The sequence below is a fragment of the Parasteatoda tepidariorum genome, chromosome 5 (genome assembly GCF_043381705.1).
Source record: "Parasteatoda tepidariorum isolate YZ-2023 chromosome 5, CAS_Ptep_4.0, whole genome shotgun sequence".
NCBI classification, from domain to species: Eukaryota; Metazoa; Arthropoda; class Arachnida; order Araneae; family Theridiidae; genus Parasteatoda; species Parasteatoda tepidariorum.
The window spans coordinates 8,239,610-8,258,838 of record NC_092208.1 but is presented as its reverse complement, the minus strand read 5'-3'; the positions used below and the strand labels follow the sequence as shown (position 1 = coordinate 8,258,838).

The following is a 19,229-nucleotide window of genomic DNA, read 5'->3' as shown; positions in this document are numbered from 1 at the left end:
TCTATAACTCACCTCATGTTATGAGAAATGAAAAAAATAAAATCTTACAAGTTTTTTGGTTGATTTCACATCCTTCATGGGTGCTTTCTTTTGAACTGGAGTAGAAATTGCTTTTGTCCCTGGAGTACTACTGTCTGTGGTCGCTGCATGACTTACTTCAACCATACTACCATCAGGCATAACTACAAACACTCTCTCATTAGCAGTTGTTCCCCCAATAGGTGACCCCTTTGAGCCAGTAAATGAGCTAGAAGTAACACGAGGCTGAGTCACAGTAGATTTTGGTGTCACAGGAGGTGTGCTTTTAGCATTCACAGCTCGTTGAAAATTTTTTCGTGCACCTGCTTTTGGAACAGGTTCAACTGGTTTAGGCCTGGGCTTTTGCTCTGGTTCAGTTTTTTTCATACTCTTTTTGAGAAAACTTTCTCTCAATTCTGCTAAAGTTTTGGACTCGCCTTCAATCAAGGCATCGTCAGGATCATCCGGATCGTCATAAGACATATCGATGTCATAATCAGAATTGACGTCGCTAGTTTTCAAAGTGTCAATTTTATCCTGATATGTAAGTCTTTTTCGCTGAGAATCTTCCAATGTTTTTTGTGGTAATTTTAGAATAGGGGTAGAAGTCTTTATGGGAGTGACAACTTTGGGAATAAACTTATCAGATTCATTACTTTTCGGCCTCTGTAAACCAGTTGGCTTAACTTTGGTTTCGGGAATTTTGGAAACTTTAATTTCCTTGTCTTTCAATTTAGATATCCTTCTATTGATGATATCTTCAAAAACTAAAGCTTGGATATCTTCTTCCTTCGTGGGTACTTTTTCTCCCAACTCCACAATTGGATTCAGATCGCAATCCTTTAAAAATCTAATTTTTCTAGCTTCTCCTTTAACTCTGATGTATTTTCCTGCTTCTTTTGGGTCAGGAACTTCAATTATGACTTTTTTCTTAGCGGGTGGTTCGGGTGATGGAGATCTAGATGAATCTGAATCCATCATTGACATTGGAAGATCAATTAAATCAGGACTAGGCCTCCTCCCTTTCAAACAAACAGTTTTGATGAAATTCATTGCTGCATTCTTGCTGGAGCGTCCTCGCTTAGAATCCATGGGAGACGCAGGTGAAAACATTCTGGAGGCTCGAAGCTCATCTTGACTGGAATCGCTAGATTCCTAGAATAAACATTACATTTCAAAAAATATAGGACTTAAATTGATATTTTTATAAATAATATAAAACCTAGCAATCAATATAACAATATACATAAATAGTCAACATATAAAAACTTAAGCAGCACAATCTGAATGATTCTACTAATATTTTTGTTGTTCTCTTGGAAGCATTTCATAATCAGGGTTGCCACTCAAATCTGGAAAAAAAAATTCCCTATGCTTTCCCTGTACATATTATACACAATATATTAAGAGGAAACAGCAATTACTGTGATCTTGTGTGAGATATATTAGGCTAACAGTATTTATCAGTTTTAATTGCTAAAAGAACAGTTGAACATACTTAAATAATGCTACAGTAAATGAAATAGTTAAGTATAGCAGAAATATTGTGGTTAAATATCCCATAGATTACACTTTGAGTGGTCACCATTTTTTAAAAGACAAAAATAAGAAACAAATTTCCCTGCATTTTCCCAATTTGTAAAGAAAAAATCAAAATTCCCTGCATTTTCCCTGTTCTGATAATGTACAAAGGTTTTTGTCAATGCTTTGCTTCTAATCAGGAAAAAGACACTTCCATGGCTGCCAACCTTAGGAATAAAAAATTAGAAACGCTACATGCAAAAAAATTTACGCACCAATCACGAGAGTAAGACAAAAATTTTACTATTAAATAATAACATTAATAGAAATATCATTAAATTAGTAAAACTTATGTAAATTAGTAAAACAAAACTATAAACTCCATCTTTTGTGGGAAATTTATAATATTAATATTCTTTTATAATTAGGAATACCGGTATAATAATTTCAAAACAACCATTACCTATTAATATATATTTCTTCTTCTCCAAATTAAAAAACACTGGTAAATAATAATTTGTATCATTAACAAATATTTCTGATGTAAGTGCTTAAATACTAAAATACATTTTTCAAAAAGTAATAATAGTTATTTAAGATTCAATTTAGCGAAATGATCAGCAACAGCTATTGTAACAGTATTTTCTAAGAAAAAGCTACTAAAAATTACTTCTGCGAAATAATCACAGGAAGCGCGCTTGGGGCGATTAGAACAAGGGATTAGTTTAAAAGCAAAAATACTGCAATTTCACAAAAATTCAGATTTTTTATAAAAATTACAGATTTGATTTAAAAATTAGAAACAAATCTGAAAAATTCTGAACAGTTGGCAGCTATGCACTTCCAATGAATAATAATACAATTGACTGTTCAAAATATGAGTTTACTAAATTTGTATTGAAGTGCAGATCTTTGCAATTTTAAGTTCAATGAAGCAAATTAGCCTAGCCTGCTCAACATTTCCACCCATTAATTGAAGATATAAACTCTAATTGGCAGCACTTTAATATAGCTGTTATCTTATCTACTAATGTAATAGGCAGTACAATGCAATCTCATCAACACTAACATAGAAAACATTAAAAATTAGATTGCATGGAAATTAGCTTAACACTAACACAATGGCTTCTTTTTTATGGATATAAAAAAAGAAAAGAAACTATTTATCCATTTCTTTAAAATAAATTTTTTTTAATTTCTTGAAAAAAGAATACTAAATTGGAATTTTTGCTGCTATTTGGAACAAGAAACACATTAAGTTTTTCTTGCTCAGTAAACAGTATTTTATTATAGCTGCATTCATTTCTACAATTTAACAAAATAGGTGTAGATAAGCACATTGCAGCCAAAGGAAAACATTAACAATGGAAACATAAAATATAAAGTTAGAGGAAAATTAGCTTAACTGACCATTGTCTTTTCGTAAACATAAAAAATATCCATAATTTTTTAAAAAAAATATTATAGTTGTTGTAAGAAGAAACTTAAAAATATCTTCTACTTTTGTAATACATGAACAGAATTGTTAACCTTCTTTGGAGCAAGAAACACAATAAGCTTTCTCTTGCTCAGTTAACAGTTTGTAATATAGCTGCATTAATTTCTACAGCCTAACACAATAGGTGAAGACAGTACAATGCAGCTTGACTCAGAAAATTTCATTACTAAGACTTCTCTAACATGAAACTAGTCAACTTATATAGAGATAAAAGCAATAAAAACATTATAGTTTTTAAAACTATTAATTTAACTTCAGAACAGAAATGTTGTTGCTATTTGTCACAAGAATATTTCTTTCTTGTTCAGCTCAATAGGCAACCTTATTATTTGCAGTTTACATTTCTTAAATCTAATGAGATAGATGTAGACAGTACAATGCTGCATGATCCAAACATTCACACTAAGTGAAACTTCAAGTTAGCAAATCTTATTCTTGGTTGGTTTTACAACTTCTTATGTGAGCAGAAAGTATTTGTGCCAAGAGTACAAGGCCTGAAAATTGAATCATGCAAACAAGGGGGTGCAAGAGGGTGCACTTGCACCCCCCCTGGCTTTTTTTTAAATCAATTAAAAAGATACAGAAAAACAATTTTGTTATAAAAAAAATTTATTAAAATTATTTTTATTCAAAAACAAATAATTAAGTAATTATTGATTAACAATTAAAAAATTGTTTAATCAAACAAGAATTGTAGTCGCCTTGTTTAACAATTAAAAAATCGTTTAATAAAACAAGAATTTTAATCGTCAAAGCTGTCCAAATCTGTTTATAACTTTTCAGTCATCTTTGATTATTTTCTTACGCACACTGAGCATGCACAAACTTGGCAGATATCTAGCTATATTTTTAAATTTCATTTAATAAAATATAAATAATATTATATTTTCTATTAGTTATTTAGTTTAACAAAGGTGTATAACACAAACTGACTTCTCACAACTGTAAAACCTCATCAAAACAATAAATACCAATGATAAGTGTGCACAAACAAGTTAATATACGAAACTCCTGTTTGTAGTTATTTGTGTTTCAAAGTCAGTAGCTATGCCAGCGCCATCAATACAGTCTCTCGTGGCAAAATTTGAAAGTACAAGAAATTCGTAATTTTTTTTTAATATCTTGTTAACAATGAAGAAATGTATCTTGAAAAAAATTAACAGATGAAAGTATGTGTCATAACAAAACAAAATGTAATAACAGAATATTTTAATTTTTTTTCTTTGGGGGAGTAGTTTGTTAGAGGATTGCACCCCCTTTTATATTATTCTGCCGTCGCCATTGCATGCAAAAGAAATAATATTTCCTAATTGTAACATTTAATTTTCTTCTCCAGTAAAGGTAAAGTTATTACAAATAAAGACATTATCACATAATTTTTTAAAAAAAACATATTCAAATAAAATATTTATGAGGTGGGATTTACATTTATATCATTTAAAAAATATTTGTTTTAGTAACACTTATTTTCAAAGTGAATATTTTTTTCTCCATCAGGTTAGCTAATTTTCAAAAGATTAGAGTAAAATTAATAAAAGTTAATTTCAGATTTAAACATAAACATTCTTACATATATTAGAAATTACATTATTAAGAAGTAATACAGTGAAAAATATGTTTCTTTTAGCTTTTTATAAAGGATTTTATAAAAATTAAAAGCATTGTAATATGGATAGAATTAATTATTATTAGAAAAAAACCTAGAACATCAAATGCAAATTTAATAACATAATTTCAAAATTATAATTTGATTTCTGATAATTTGATAATCAATAGAAATTCTGTTATAATGTATAAATAATATATTATATTAGAAATTCAAAAAAAAAAAAAAAAANAAAAAAAAAAAAAAAAAAAAAAAAAAATGGGAGTAGTTGTTTAGATCATAACATTTTTAGTACATAAAGACGCGATATGTTAACTTAAAATTTAATAGTAATTCAAGTTTTCTAGCCTCAATTTTTTAAACAGGCATGAGAACACACAAATTAAAAAGATCCGAAAAGTATTGGAATTAGAAATTTATGATTTATACCCTACACCAGAGGTCGCCAAAGTGGTCTATATAGACCCCAGGGGTCTATTTAACAAAAGCGGGGGTCGATCTGAGACAGGGGGGCGAATGGGGGTCGATCCGAATCGGAAGGGTCGATTGTGGGTCGAGAAAAAAAACAGTTCTCAATACGCAAATCACACATACCTAATTAAGTATGTAAAATTTGTGAATTTTTTTTATAATTGACTCAATATCAGTTTCTTTATAAAACATAAATTAATAAACGTATATCTATTGGAGTGAAACAAGTATTTACGTACCACCGCGCAGTGGCACGAACTCTGGGCAGTTTATGAGTCATATGCATATGTGCGTTTGTCCTAATGTCCCGAGTGACGAGCATTGACGTTACAAATGCAAATATCATATGCAGTTTCAGCTATCTTTGAAAACTGTGTTGAATATTTGCAGTGTCATTATTAAAACTTTTATAGTTTTGGATAATTAGTTATTGTTTCGATAAAGCCATTCGTTTGGTTTAGATATCAATTTTAATAATCAATGCACAAAAAAGAAGGTAAGCATTAATAATATGGATTAGTACAGCCGCGACAAAACTATAGCACACTTTGTATTTTTTTTTTTAAGAAAATTACAAAATTGACCAATTTTGACGAAAATTAAAATTGACCAATTTTGAAACCAATATAGCGAACCTTGCAAAAAAAAACACCAGGCACACCCATCTCATTAATCAAGAAGCACCTTAGTTACTTTACTTAATATATCTACTTATGCATAGTTACTTATTATTTAATAATAAGGTATTTAAATTTCAATATTAATTTATTTTTCATAAAACTATTGTTACACAATGTACTATTACTTTAATAAATGTTTAAAATCATAAAATAAATGTACAAACTCAGTATCGAATAGAGTTTTATTTTAATTAATGGAAAATTAATTTTGTGGGGGTCGATGGAGACTTCGAAAAATTATATAGGGGTCGATGATCAAAAAAGTTTGGCGACCCCTGCCCTACACCTATACACATTTGAGAAACAAAATGCAGAAAAGGAAAATAATTTTGTTCAGTAAAAGGTCTTAAAAGTAAAGATATTAAAGGTCTCACAGAATTTTGAACAGTATTACACAAAAGATAACCTTTTTGACTGTTTTAAAATACATTTTACTTAAATGTATTGATACATAATGCTTATATTATCAAATTTGTCTGATTTTCTTTAACTGGTTACATAATTTTTAATATTAAATTTTCAGTTATGCTTAAAATTCTCTACATTACCCACATAATATAAAATTCTTAACATAAATATCAACTTTTATTTAGTTGTTTAATTTTTTTGAAACAGACATACTGAAACACTCGCTTTATTCCAAAAAATATATCATAATTTATGAGCTTTCTTTTTACAATTAAATAACACAAAAAGAAAAATTAAATTTTAAGATTCTTTGCAAAATTTGAATGAACATAAAAATAATAAACATGAAAAGAATCCAATAAGATGTGAAAAAATATGAAGTACATAAACATTACATTAAAAAAGATGCAATAATTTAATAATTGCCAGCATTTCAAATTATACACAGAGCAGTATATTAGACAAAGAAACATTTAAAAAAACAAAGTTATTACTCACAGTATAATAATACTTTCGTTTCTTTCTAGCAAATGGAATTACTGGTTTTCGCTTTGTTAACCTATCGTACTTCTCCTCAAATTCTTCCAGCAAACGACGACTAAGAATATTTTCTTTTGGTTCCCAAGTATTGTCCGAGCTAAAATCCAAAAATAAGTTTATTAAAATAAATATAACTCATATGACATTCATTACCAAACTCAACAAAATGCATGATTTTTTTTTATATTTACCAGGCAAATCAACAAATAAATTGTGATGAACCAACCCTGTTCATTACAAAAAATATTTAAAAATGCTATAAAATGATTTTGTTGAAATTAGATGCATTCAAGAGCACGACATATGCATATAACCTTCTTAATTCCTAAATAACTTTAGCATATAAAGTACATTACATTCAAAGCCAAAATTATATACTAGTAAGATACTAAGCAGAAAATTACATCAGTCAAGCACATTTCAGTCTTAGAACACAGAACTTAAATTTAAAAAATAAAGAGAAAAATTTGCTACATATAAACTAAAATTATTTTTATTTTCTATTACTATTGAGACAAATACTCATAGCCTTATAAACAAAAAAAATCCCATAAAATTAGTACAAAATAACAATTCTAATAACTCAAGACTAACATACTTCGGGTAACCTTTCCATTTTATTAAGTATTCATAACGTCCATGACGGAAACGTTTGGCAAGAATCTTTTCTACTTTGTAAACTTCTTCTTCCTAAAACAAAACAAAAAACAGATTTTATGAGTTTTTAAAATAACTTACAATATGAAGTCTCAATAAGTTAATGACATTACATGAATAAAAAAAATTACTTACAGTTTCAGCAGTGCACTCCCTCATTAAACAGACTGCTTCAATATCGGGATATTCCATTTTTTTCTAAAATAAAACGAAGTTTCATTTAAAAAAAAAAAAAAACATTTTATTTTATGCAATTATAAGTCACAAGCATAATAAGAAAATCTTTTAGCAACATGAAAAAAAAAATTTCAAAATAAAGTGAAAGAATTTTCCTTTATATTTAAAAAAAAAATCTTATTTTTAGTTGCATCCTTTTTAATCGTACTTTTTGCAATAAAGATGCAACATACAAAAACTCAAAACAGCACAATTTCTTCAATCTAGTCTGAGAATCACATATCTACGTATAATATATCAAACCTTAAGGGAAATTAAAATTGTGTATTTATACTGGAAAATAAAATATGCAATAATTGCAACTTAAGTTTTTTTATTATCAAAAAAAAACAAAATGCAGAAAANAAAAAAAAAAAAAAAAAAAAAAAAAAAAAAAAAAACGCAAGATTCTATTATGTGATTTAAAGAATCAAAAAAAGTATAAATATTTTGGATTCGAAAAATTAAAGTAGGTAGGTTCCAGATTCTAGATTTTTGATTTGATAATTGACTATGAATAATTGATTAATAATAACTAAAGTTCTAGATTTTTGAACACTAAAATTTCGTGTATTTATTTGTCTAAGTAATGAAATAGTTGTAGAATTAATAATAAGGATTAACAATGAATCACCCTCTAACAAACAACTTTTATTTTTAGAATGTTTATAATTTAAAAAAGAAATTAGTCACAAAATAAGAAAAATTAGATACTTACAAGACAAATTTGACATTCCATGCAATCTTCTTCTATAAGGCACCCTGGGCATAAACCACATCTTTCATTGTCTCGATCATCAGAATCATCGCTATCTGAAGAGTCCATTATTTGGTCAGAATCTTCATCAGAATGATGAGACATAGACTTTCTCTTACCATGCATCATTCCTTTCCGTTTCTGCTCTTTCAGTTTCTCTTGCATTAAACGTTTCTATAGAAAAGATAAAAATATTTTTCCACGAATATATCAATTTGAGCATTTACTTAAATTAACATGGGTTATTTTGTCAATATTAAGTTTTTTTTTACAATTATTCTAACTTATCTTTCAAAATTCATACTGATATAGTAGTTAAGATACAAAACTTATGTACTTGTTATAAATAGGTTAGATACAAAACTTTTTTTTTTTTTATTCATCGGTTAGTACTGTAAACTCTTAGAAATAATTAGCATGAATAAGAAACAGGAATATGAATCATAATGTTTGATTTTAAAATTGTGTGAATATGAATTTTGTTCGTTGTTTGATTTTCAGATTGAGTAAATATTACAAATTTTAAGTCATTTGAAAACGAATCACAATAGTGCCTTATTAACCATGTAATCACAAACTTCATGTGTGCTTTTAAAATTACAGGAATAGAAAACACATGCATGATTTTTAAATTACCTGAACATGAATCTCAATGTTTGACATAAAATCATGAGAATACAAATCACAATGAGCGATTTTTAAAGTGTGTAAATATGAATCCCATTTATTTTTACATCACATAAATACAAATCGTGACATGTGAGTTTTAAACTATGTGAGCACGAAACAAGTTGTTTGATTTTAAAATTACAATGAATACAAATCACATGTGATTTTTAAATTGCTTGAATAAAAAAAAGCTGTTTGATTTTAAAATTGTATGAATATGAGCCCTGATACATTGCTTTTAAACCGCATGAATATGAATTCCAATGTTTGATTAAAATGGTATATATATGAATCTGGGTGTGTATATTTAAATGGCATGAATATGAATCCCATTGCATAGTTTTTAAATCGTGTGAACATAGATCTCGTTATTTGGTTTTAGAAGTGTATATTTGTGAATATTTATCCTGATGCATATTTTTTAAGTAACATGAACACGAATCATAATAGTAATTTTTAAATCACGTGAATTGCGATATAAAATCATGAGATTACAAATCACAAAGTTTGATTTTTAAATAGAGTAAATTCAAATTACATAGTTTTATTTTTAAACCACAAAAATACAAATTGTGATTTGAATTTTTGTAAAGTGACAAGTTTTTTTTACCCAATAAAAAAATTTTGGCAATTATATTTTTTTAAAAACTAGACCTGAATTTTTTGACCTTGTTCGAGCTATCAAACATATCCTCTTACCGATATATGATATACAGAACACATTCATAACTCCTGACAGAATTTTAAAAAATAAATATCAATACTTTAGTTGAAATACCAACTTTTGTTTTTGTTGTCTGCAAAGAGTAATCAAACTTATCACATAACCATTAACTAAAACAATCATACGTACTTTCCACAAATAGCCCGTTACACCTTTTAACTTGGGCACATCAGAGTCCATCATCATCTTGGATTTAGACATTTTAGGAGTAGAGGTTGATACTTTGTGCTTCAATACCTGCGGCGAATTCTTTTTGAATTTTTCAATGCTTTTACTCATCTTGCTGACTCCTTTAAGACTCACTTCACTTAAAGATGATTTCTTCACAGCTATCAAGAAAACAAATAATGAGTCATTTCTGCTCAAGCTCGCTCAAATGAAAAATATTGTAATACGACGATATATATATATATATATATATATATATATATAATTCAAAAATAGAGATGCTAATTCTATAAAACAATGTAAAAAATACAAATTTCTATACTCTTTTAAAGAGAAAATTATTTTACAAAGAAAATACAAAAAGAAAATACTAATCAAATCAATTGGCAGATGCTATCCTTATAACATATTATTACTGAACACTTCTAAAAGCTCTATCAAGTGCAAAATAAAATAACTCAACTCAAAATAATAATGCATAACTGCCAACACGGATAAGAAAAAGTCAAGTAGATTTTACGAAATAATATAATTTTCATAATTTTTGCAAAATATACTCAGGGCTCTGCCAAGGTTTTCTGGAAGGTACCTATTTCGTGAAAATTTAGTCATAATTTGTGAAAATTAAAAATTGTATTAAAAAATCAACACAAAAATAAGGTAAAAATATGAATTTATCGCTTCTTACGGGATACAAAAATAAAATTTTAAGAAATAGCTTCCTAAAGTTGAATTTCTGAAGGTACCACTAGACGGTAGTAAATTTGGCCTGGACAGATCCCTGATACTAAATATTTTACACATAGGGGATTTTAGGGATCTTTATGGTCGTCAAAATAGAAAAAACTATAATATTTTCCAGTTATAATTTCACATTAAATGATCTTGGAATGTTAAGTAGTATTTTTATTCATATTTTTGAATTTGGCATTTAATTCATCGAAGATAGTTAACTGAATTTAATAAATGAGGCTCGCTTTATTATGTATTAGTGACACTTTTTAAAATATTAAAGCAAGCAATTATCTGTACAAAATTCTATTTCAATAGGGATTTTTTTTAAGGAAACTTACTCAATTTTAGGGAATTTTCCGAAATGTACAAAAAACAGGAAAATTTTTATTAAACCAGTAAACCATGATAAACTGGCAAAATCTAGTAGTCTACTGGAAAATCCAGTAGAGTTGGCAGTTATAATAACCTGATTTGCTGAATATCTATTATTTTAATTATGGGATAGTTTAGACACTTCAAGTTCAGATGCTTTGCTTTGGATCCCATTATCAAGGAAAAGAAGAAAAGGACTAAGATTTTAATAGCAGGGGTGATTGTGAGCCCAAGTCGAAATTCTGGAAAATTTCTTGAGTTAAAAAAAAAAAACAGTTTAAATTGAAAAATTAGAAAAAATTTAAACAAGTTTTTCTTTTCCTTTTTCTCAACATTTCTTAGTTTACTTAAAATATATTTAAAATTTAACATACCTATACCATTTACACATACCTATACCTGGAGAAGTAATTAAAATTTACAAATATGTCTTTCTTTCTTGAGTTTAACAACTATTTACTGATAACAACTATTTACTGATAAAAAACTAATATTAATCATGAATATAAGCTTATAAAGTATCTCTCTGGCTCACCCTTACAAACAAATAAAATAAACTGTGTTTTTAAGTTCCACCTATGAAAATTTGATTTCCGGAAACTTCTGTGATCAATGATTTTTCGAAACGTCTGGACCTTCGATCTCCGGAAACTTCCGGATCACTGTTAACGAAAAATCCGGAATTTTTCCGGAGCACAATCAGCCTTGTAATAGTTAATATGAACATAATGATTTGATGGTATTACTGAAGTCCATTATTATGTTCGGGACCATAGTGGTGATATCGGCAATGACAGAACGCACCAGTTTTCCGATTATGCGACTTGCCTTGGTAGTGATCTTTTGATGTCTGTCCCGCTGTCACATTGGAAACGTGTAGCTGCGGAAAAAAACTTTTTTGGACTGGAACACTGAATTCTTAGCTTCACCAAAAGCTGTGTGGACTTTTTTCCAACTATTTTTTAGCGGTTGAAGTGTAGGAAATTTTTTGATTTTAAATTAACTCAGATTCTCAAATTGTTTAGGTATAATTTAATGAATTGTAATTTTTGATCTTGTGGTCAGAATGTTGAAACTGTAGAACACATAATATTTCATTGTAACTTCTATTTAAGTCAAAGAGAAGGCTTAAAAAAGGAACTGAGGCACTCAGGTATTTTTTAGCCACTTGTTTTGTCCTTGTTGGTTAAATGCAATGAAAACCTAAATATTTCATGCAATTTTATTCAAAATTTAAACTTACAATTTTGATCTGTTTCTTTTATATATGTGCATAAGATTAGTATGGATTTAGAGTATTGGAAATACCATTACAATATCATGTCAACATGTCAGAGATCATGACCAGAGTCATGAACAGTCTCAGTCATGTAGACATGAACAGTCTCAGTCAGAGTCATGTATTTCAGATCCTGCTAATCTGACACCACTATGAGAGCATCATAATGTCTAAACAGTTTTTCCAATCTAATTATTTAAGTTATTCAATAAAGTATAATAAATAAGATATTTTGTTAGTATATATTGATGTATATTTAAAGCATATATACATTGTATATAATTTTTATTGAATGTTGCAGAAATCTCCCTAAAAATTAAATAGGGCAGAGTGCTTTTTTAAAAACAAGGGAAATTTTCGAAGGGCACTAATCGTACTAAATATATTAATTATATCTAGCTAGATTAGTGCCCTTCAAAACAGAATTAAAAATACTCAAATAAATGTGAGATAGCATTTTATGTAGACTACGCCAAAAAATAATTTCTACTAGTTATGGTAATCTAAAGTTCCTAATTTCTGCTACTACAACCTCTTTTCTCTAATTAAAAATTTTTTTTTCCTAAGTAAAATGGGGAACAGCATTTTTACAAAAAGGGCAAAGAGGGTGCATTTTATCTCAGTGAAAGAGCAGGCAGGGTAGGTCACCTTTCTAATAACACTTCAGGTGAACATTGATGTGGAACTGATGAACACAGATAATTGACCTTAAACACAACCAGCAATAGTGTACTTAGAATATGAATGATAATATTTACACAAACATATATTTTTAATTAGGCTTCTGACATGACAATTTTATCCACGATTAAAACAGTAGAAAAACTGAGAACCCTGCTTTGTTTAGACTAAAACATCAATTAACTTATTATAAAAGAATTTATCAATTTTTATGAACAAACAATATTTTAATAAGAAAATTAGAAAATAGGAACTAAACTAAAAGGATGAATATATACCAAGCTTAGAGAATTTCTTAGAATCTTTATCACTATCTGGAGGATCTTCTGCTTTAATTGGTTTCTCAATAGGGGTACAATTAGACATTTTATGTTTGATAAATCCTTCCAGTTGATGAAATATCTCACCACACTTTCCACACTCCAAGCTGTCTGTAATTCAAAAATATAAATATATATACATAGTTTCTTCTTAAACAGTTAAATTCCCAAATAAATAAAAAATAAAATACATTTAAATATCCATGTTGTAGTTTTACAATATTTAAAAGATTTTAAATTTTAACCTCCAGAGTTAAGAGTTCAAAAGTTTTTTTCTATCTCAATCACATTAATGCCAGATAAATTAATAAATTCCTTTTCATTATATAAGTCAGCTTGCCATACCTATGAAGCAACACATTGTGATTAATAAACATAAGTCAAAGTTTGTTATTTAGGGTGTGTAGCTAAATCTTTCAACAAAAAATAAGCACCTTTTAAGTACTTTTTAAGCCACTAAAAAATTTTTTTAAGCACTATGTACATTAACAAAATGCAAAATAATTTTCAAGGACTTTACAGGATCATGATAAAATAACTAGTTTCTGACAAAGGACTCTTTTCTTGAATATATTATCCATTAAAAAATGATCAAGAGTTTTTTCGGTTAGATTTAAGAGGGTGGAAAATGAAGTCTGAAATAGAGAATATATTGCAAAATGCAACAGAGTTGCACTTGAGAGTGCAATGATCTCACCGAACCCTGCTCAGTAGACGCACATGTGGACTCCCAAGTACTTCATCAAACCTATAAAATGATGGGTGCTTTCATACACTATGGACTAAAGGTACGACGAAACGGATAGTGCTTGAATGAATTGAGAAAACGTTGAATAGAACAAAGTGAAAAGCATGCTTTTCCATAATACACGACAAAAATCAACAAGGTAAAAAAAAAAATCTCCTCTACAGACAAGGTTGGCAAGTTTCTGCCGAGGTGGTTAAAACCACTGGTAGAAACCGGTTAAAACTGGCATGGCAGAAATTCAGAAAATGACATAAAAGTTAAGTACTGAGATTGACATACATACAATGCTTTAAAAACTAGAAGATGTTAAAAATGTATTATAATTAAAGAAATGATTTTTTTTTCAAGTCTCTATGCGTTTTTTTGTTTTTTAGATATCTCACATAACTTTTTGAAATCTCACCCTGTTTTTGAGAAAGGGTGAGAATTTCTCACCCATTTTTTTTTTTTTTTTCTGCGATGAAAACACTGCCTCTTACATACAGCAAAGATTAAAACTGTTACTGTTATAATAAATGGATTGTTGCCATGCAAATTATGTCTTGAAAAGAAAAAAACTATTTGAAAGTAGCTCTATTTCAGTTACATTAAGAGTTAAATGATAATAATTACTGAATTTCAGAGTTTAATATAATAAACTAAAATTTAGTATTTATATTTATTATTACATTACTTTATTCTTTATTTAATATAAATATTTGATATACTGCACTACACTCTTTATATTTAATATAAACAAAATAATAGATATTTACAAACAATGAATTAAAAAGTTTGTTACAGTTACATCTTTCAGTTTACTTAAACAAAATGTCATTAAGCAATTACCTGAACTAATATAGAAGTTTTTTTTAGCTTCTGCCATATTTTGCCGGTTACAACCAGTTTCTGCCACTGGCATGGCAAAAACCAGTTTCTGCCGGCAAAAAGCCAACCCTGTTTACAGAAAGGGAAAATTAAGCACTTTTTAAAAACAAAAAAAGCACCTTTAAGGGATTTTAAAAAACAAAAACTGAAAAGAAGCACTCTTTAAAACGCTACGGCTCAGGTTATTGTATTTGCTAAAAACAAGTACAGTAGAGCATCGCTTATACAATGTTTACATTTATACAGCAGTTTTAGTTAGTCCCAATTCATTCCTGTTCATTATAATGTAGAACTATATTATGAGATGCACAGAATCGGTTATAAGTTCGTTTTCCGATTTTGTACAAGTTTGTTTATTTACTTACTTTTTTATCGTGTATTTTAATAACGGGCGAAATTGGTCAACATGAATGGCATGACGCAAAAAAAGAGTGAATTTGACAAAAGACGTAATTTGTCAACAATGAAATTAACATGAGAAATAAAATTTCCTTCTATTAGGCGGAAAAATTGGCAATGTTTAGTTGGTACCCCGTGAAAAGCAACAAAAAAAAATCGAGAGATTCTGTTTCGATTTCAGGAAAAGTAAGCTCAGTACAGGTAAAAGTAAGCTCGGAGCAGACCCGCAGGTATTTCATCAAACATGTAGAATAATTGGTACTTTCATACGCTACAGACTGTCAGCATACTGAAATGGAATGTGGTTGAATGAATTGTCAAAACGTTGAATAGAACAATGTGAAATCCTCACTTTTTGCCTAATTCATGACAAAAATCGACATGGTAAAGAAAAAAATCTCATTTCAGAAAAAGGAAAATTAAGCACTTTTCAAAAACACTCAATGAAAAAGAGCACCTTTGAGTGCTTTTAAAAGACGAAAATCAAAAACAAACAACTTTTAAAAGATGCTATGCACCCTGAGAATAGTATATGTAAAAGCTTGGATGTTCTGAACAAAAACATAAAGCAGGAATATCAAGATAAACATATAAAATTCAAAACAAAATATTTGTTATAAGGAAAATAGGAACTATGACTTTTTATATCATACCTGTCAATACCTAAAAAATACAACTACATAATTTATACCTATCAATACCGATAAAATTATGATCATAAAATACTGGTTACTTTAGTTTTGCATAAAATTGTACAGAGAAGATAAATAATAATAGATTGATTATTCACAATACAGTGCAGATGAGTATTTAGCTATAGATTATAGAATGAGTATTTAGCTATTACATAGTAAAACAAACAGTTAACTTTGATTAAAATATTAACATTAAAATACATTCCTTAAAGAAAATACAGTGAAAATTTGAACTTAAAAGAAAAATTTTCAGATCTATAGAAATTCTTCAAATAATTTATTTATAACATTACTTTACACAGTATTTTGAGAGAAAACAAAGCACTCACCAATTGTCTTTGCCATCTTAAAAGTTTTATGAAAGTTTTCAACAGAAGAAATTGACTGGTATGTATATTGAATGTAAGACCTATGAACACAAAATTAACAATGTAGTTAAAACATAAATATTTTCAACTGAATTAAATAATAAATTTATTATTTAAGAGTTGGAAGTTCAACTTTACAAAACAAATATGACAATAAATATGAAATAAATCAATCAGGGTTCTGTCTAGGTTTTTCTGAAAGGTACCTATTTTGTGAAAATTTAGACATAATTTGTGAAAAATTAAAAATTATATTAAAAAATCAACACAAAAATATGGTTTTATCGTTTTTTAAGGGATACAAAAAAATTTTTTAAGAAAAAGTATCTTGTGAAACAACCGTTTTTCCTAAAATTGAATTTGTGAAACTACCGTTTTACCTAAAGTTGAATTTGTGAAGGTACCGCTAAACGGTAGTAAATTCGGCCTGGACAGACCCCTGTCAATAAATTAATGACATAATAAAAAACTTATTTCCAAAATAACTGAAAAAATTTTGTCAACAGTTACTTTTTACTATATCCCAATTAATTTGCAAATTCTTAACGGAGTTTTTAATTTTCATATATATTTTTCAAGTTTCCATTTTCGGCACTTTAAGTCAAAATAGCGACACTAGAGTCAAAGTTAAGAAAATTTACATATTTTGTTGAATTTCTGGAAAGAAACTGAGCGAAATATAAACTAGAGCTTCGAAATTTCGAGGCAAATTTTGTGTGTCGAATGCGTAAGCATGTAGGCGTATGTAGACACAGCGGAACAGATTTGTTGTGCATCTACAACTCTTCTTCTAATTTTTTCTCTCTCGCCAACATTGGTAGTAATGACTGGTACTGCAGGGTTTTGATTGTACGAGAGCACACTGAATTTTCAAAATTTATCAATAATTTAGAACTGCATAATTTGTAATTGATATAAAGCAACATGCAAGTTCATTAAAAAATGACTTACTTAAACTTAAACTAAGGATGTCATTTAATTTGAAGATTTGCAGAAAACAGAAATTAAAAAATAGAAAAAATTAACTATTAAATATTTAGTATGGAGTAAGATAAAGATTAAACCAAAGAGAAAAATAAATAATATTCAAATTTAAATAATTTGACTAATTTACACTATTTTAACAATTACCAAATATTCACACAATCTCACTTAAAATGAAATATTACAAAGTTAAATTTAAAACAATAACAGAAACTAGAAACAATAAAATAGAAACTGGTATCAAGGAAATAAACGAATCACTTACCAAAGTAATTATTACATTGCAGATGTTTGTTACATAGGAGCTCTAGCAGTTAGCCTGCAAAAATTGTTAATTATAAGCTTACAAAATATAGCAATACACAATAATGATTCATTTCTAGCTGAAAGAGATACGACATAAAGGAAAATGCAAAAAACTTTAAGCTAGCATGAAAAATAATTTTAGAGAAAAAAATTTTGATCTAAAAGACCAGAAGAGACATTGAAATATTGATAACTGTTTGGGCCAACTACCAAGGTGCAAACTTTGCACCTTGGCCTTTGCACTGCAAAGGGGTTTTCTTAGTTGCCTGTCACTTTTTTAGATAAAAATGAATTAAGATATTAAAAAAAAATTTATAACTTAATACTGCACTACATCAATAAGAACATTGTTATATTATATTTATTGCTCCACTATGTTAAAATAAATAATAAAAAGAGCAATTTATTTCTTATTTTCTAATTTTTATTACTAAAACATGCCATTACAATTTTATTAGTCCATATTTATGTGGCCCATTTATGAATTTAATTCCTTTTCATCATCATAGGTCTGTCTAGGTTTTTTGAAGAGGTACCTATTCTGTGAAAATTTAGACATAATTTGAGAAAATTAACTATATATTAAAAAATCAACACATAAGGCAAAGAAAGAAAATATTTTCAAAAACTGCCACTACTAATAAAAATTATTTAACTGGTAAATTTCTATATATTTTTCTCTATATTCAAAACAAATTTGCTAATAATTGAATCCAAATTTCAAAATCCATAAAAATCATTGTCCATAGTAAAATGTCAACTTAAGTTATTTTCACTATGAGAACAGTTTAAAATTATTTTCTGAAACTTCCGTTTTTCCAAAAGTTAAATTTGTGATTTGTAAAGTTAAACTTGTGAAGGTACCGCTAAATGGTAATAAATTTGCCCATAACAGACTCCTGATCATTCTATTTATTTAAAATATTATTCAATAGAAAAAATACAATCTTAAATATCTCATACTTCTTTTATATTAAAATTCATAATAAAAAAAAAATCTTAACATTAATGCTAAAAATTTTATACTGTAAAACAGTGAGATTAATGTTAAGAATGCTAAAATATGATATTTTTATATTTACTGACTATCAAAGGGGAAACTTTTTATTGGCACTGCTAAAATAACATTTAGATAGAAGTAAATAACATTAGAAAGAAGCTTAGTTACCAGTAGCACTACAGTATAATGACTGAAGGTGGCAACCTTCAGTCATTATACTGTACTGCGTTATCATATTCGCATATTTATGAAACAAAAGTGTATTTTTTTACTTTTAATTTAAAGCATTAATTGTTAAAAAAAAATATCTTGGAAATACTTTTTAATGGTTTAGTCCCGTTTAATTAAAAAAATTAATTGAGAAGATTTCCATATTGTTATCTGTGGCAGAATAATCGGTAAGTCTAGATAACTTACATGGAAGGGCCCATGAGAAACTAAAAAAAAAAATAATAATAATCACAGAAGGAGACCAACTTGAAGGGTATACTATGTAGCTACCCTTAGCCAACCCTATACATTTTTTTTTTTAACAGCAAATT

The 19,229-nt window shown here is 28.0% G+C and overlaps 1 protein-coding gene across 5 annotated transcripts in view; it reads right to left on the bottom strand.

Annotated features, from left to right (window-relative positions):
- Window positions 1-19,229, bottom strand: part of LOC107451096 (uncharacterized) — a 44,884-nt gene that overhangs the window by 24,234 nt on the left and 1,421 nt on the right. For all 5 annotated transcript variants that reach the window (XM_016067083.4, XM_016067081.3, XM_016067084.4 and 2 more), the window contains exons 2-10: window positions 17,647-17,700; window positions 16,359-16,438; window positions 13,279-13,431; window positions 9,895-10,094; window positions 8,334-8,546; window positions 7,535-7,597; window positions 7,341-7,432; window positions 6,701-6,839; window positions 49-1,173 (exon numbers count right to left, since the gene is read on the bottom strand). In XM_016067083.4, coding sequence (XP_015922569.1) covers window positions 49-1,173; window positions 6,701-6,839; window positions 7,341-7,432; window positions 7,535-7,597; window positions 8,334-8,546; window positions 9,895-10,094; window positions 13,279-13,431; window positions 16,359-16,374 — 2,001 coding nt within the window. In that variant the 5' untranslated portion in view covers window positions 16,375-16,438; window positions 17,647-17,700. The remainder of the gene's footprint in view (window positions 1-48; window positions 1,174-6,700; window positions 6,840-7,340; window positions 7,433-7,534; window positions 7,598-8,333; window positions 8,547-9,894; window positions 10,095-13,278; window positions 13,432-16,358; window positions 16,439-17,646; window positions 17,701-19,229) is intronic.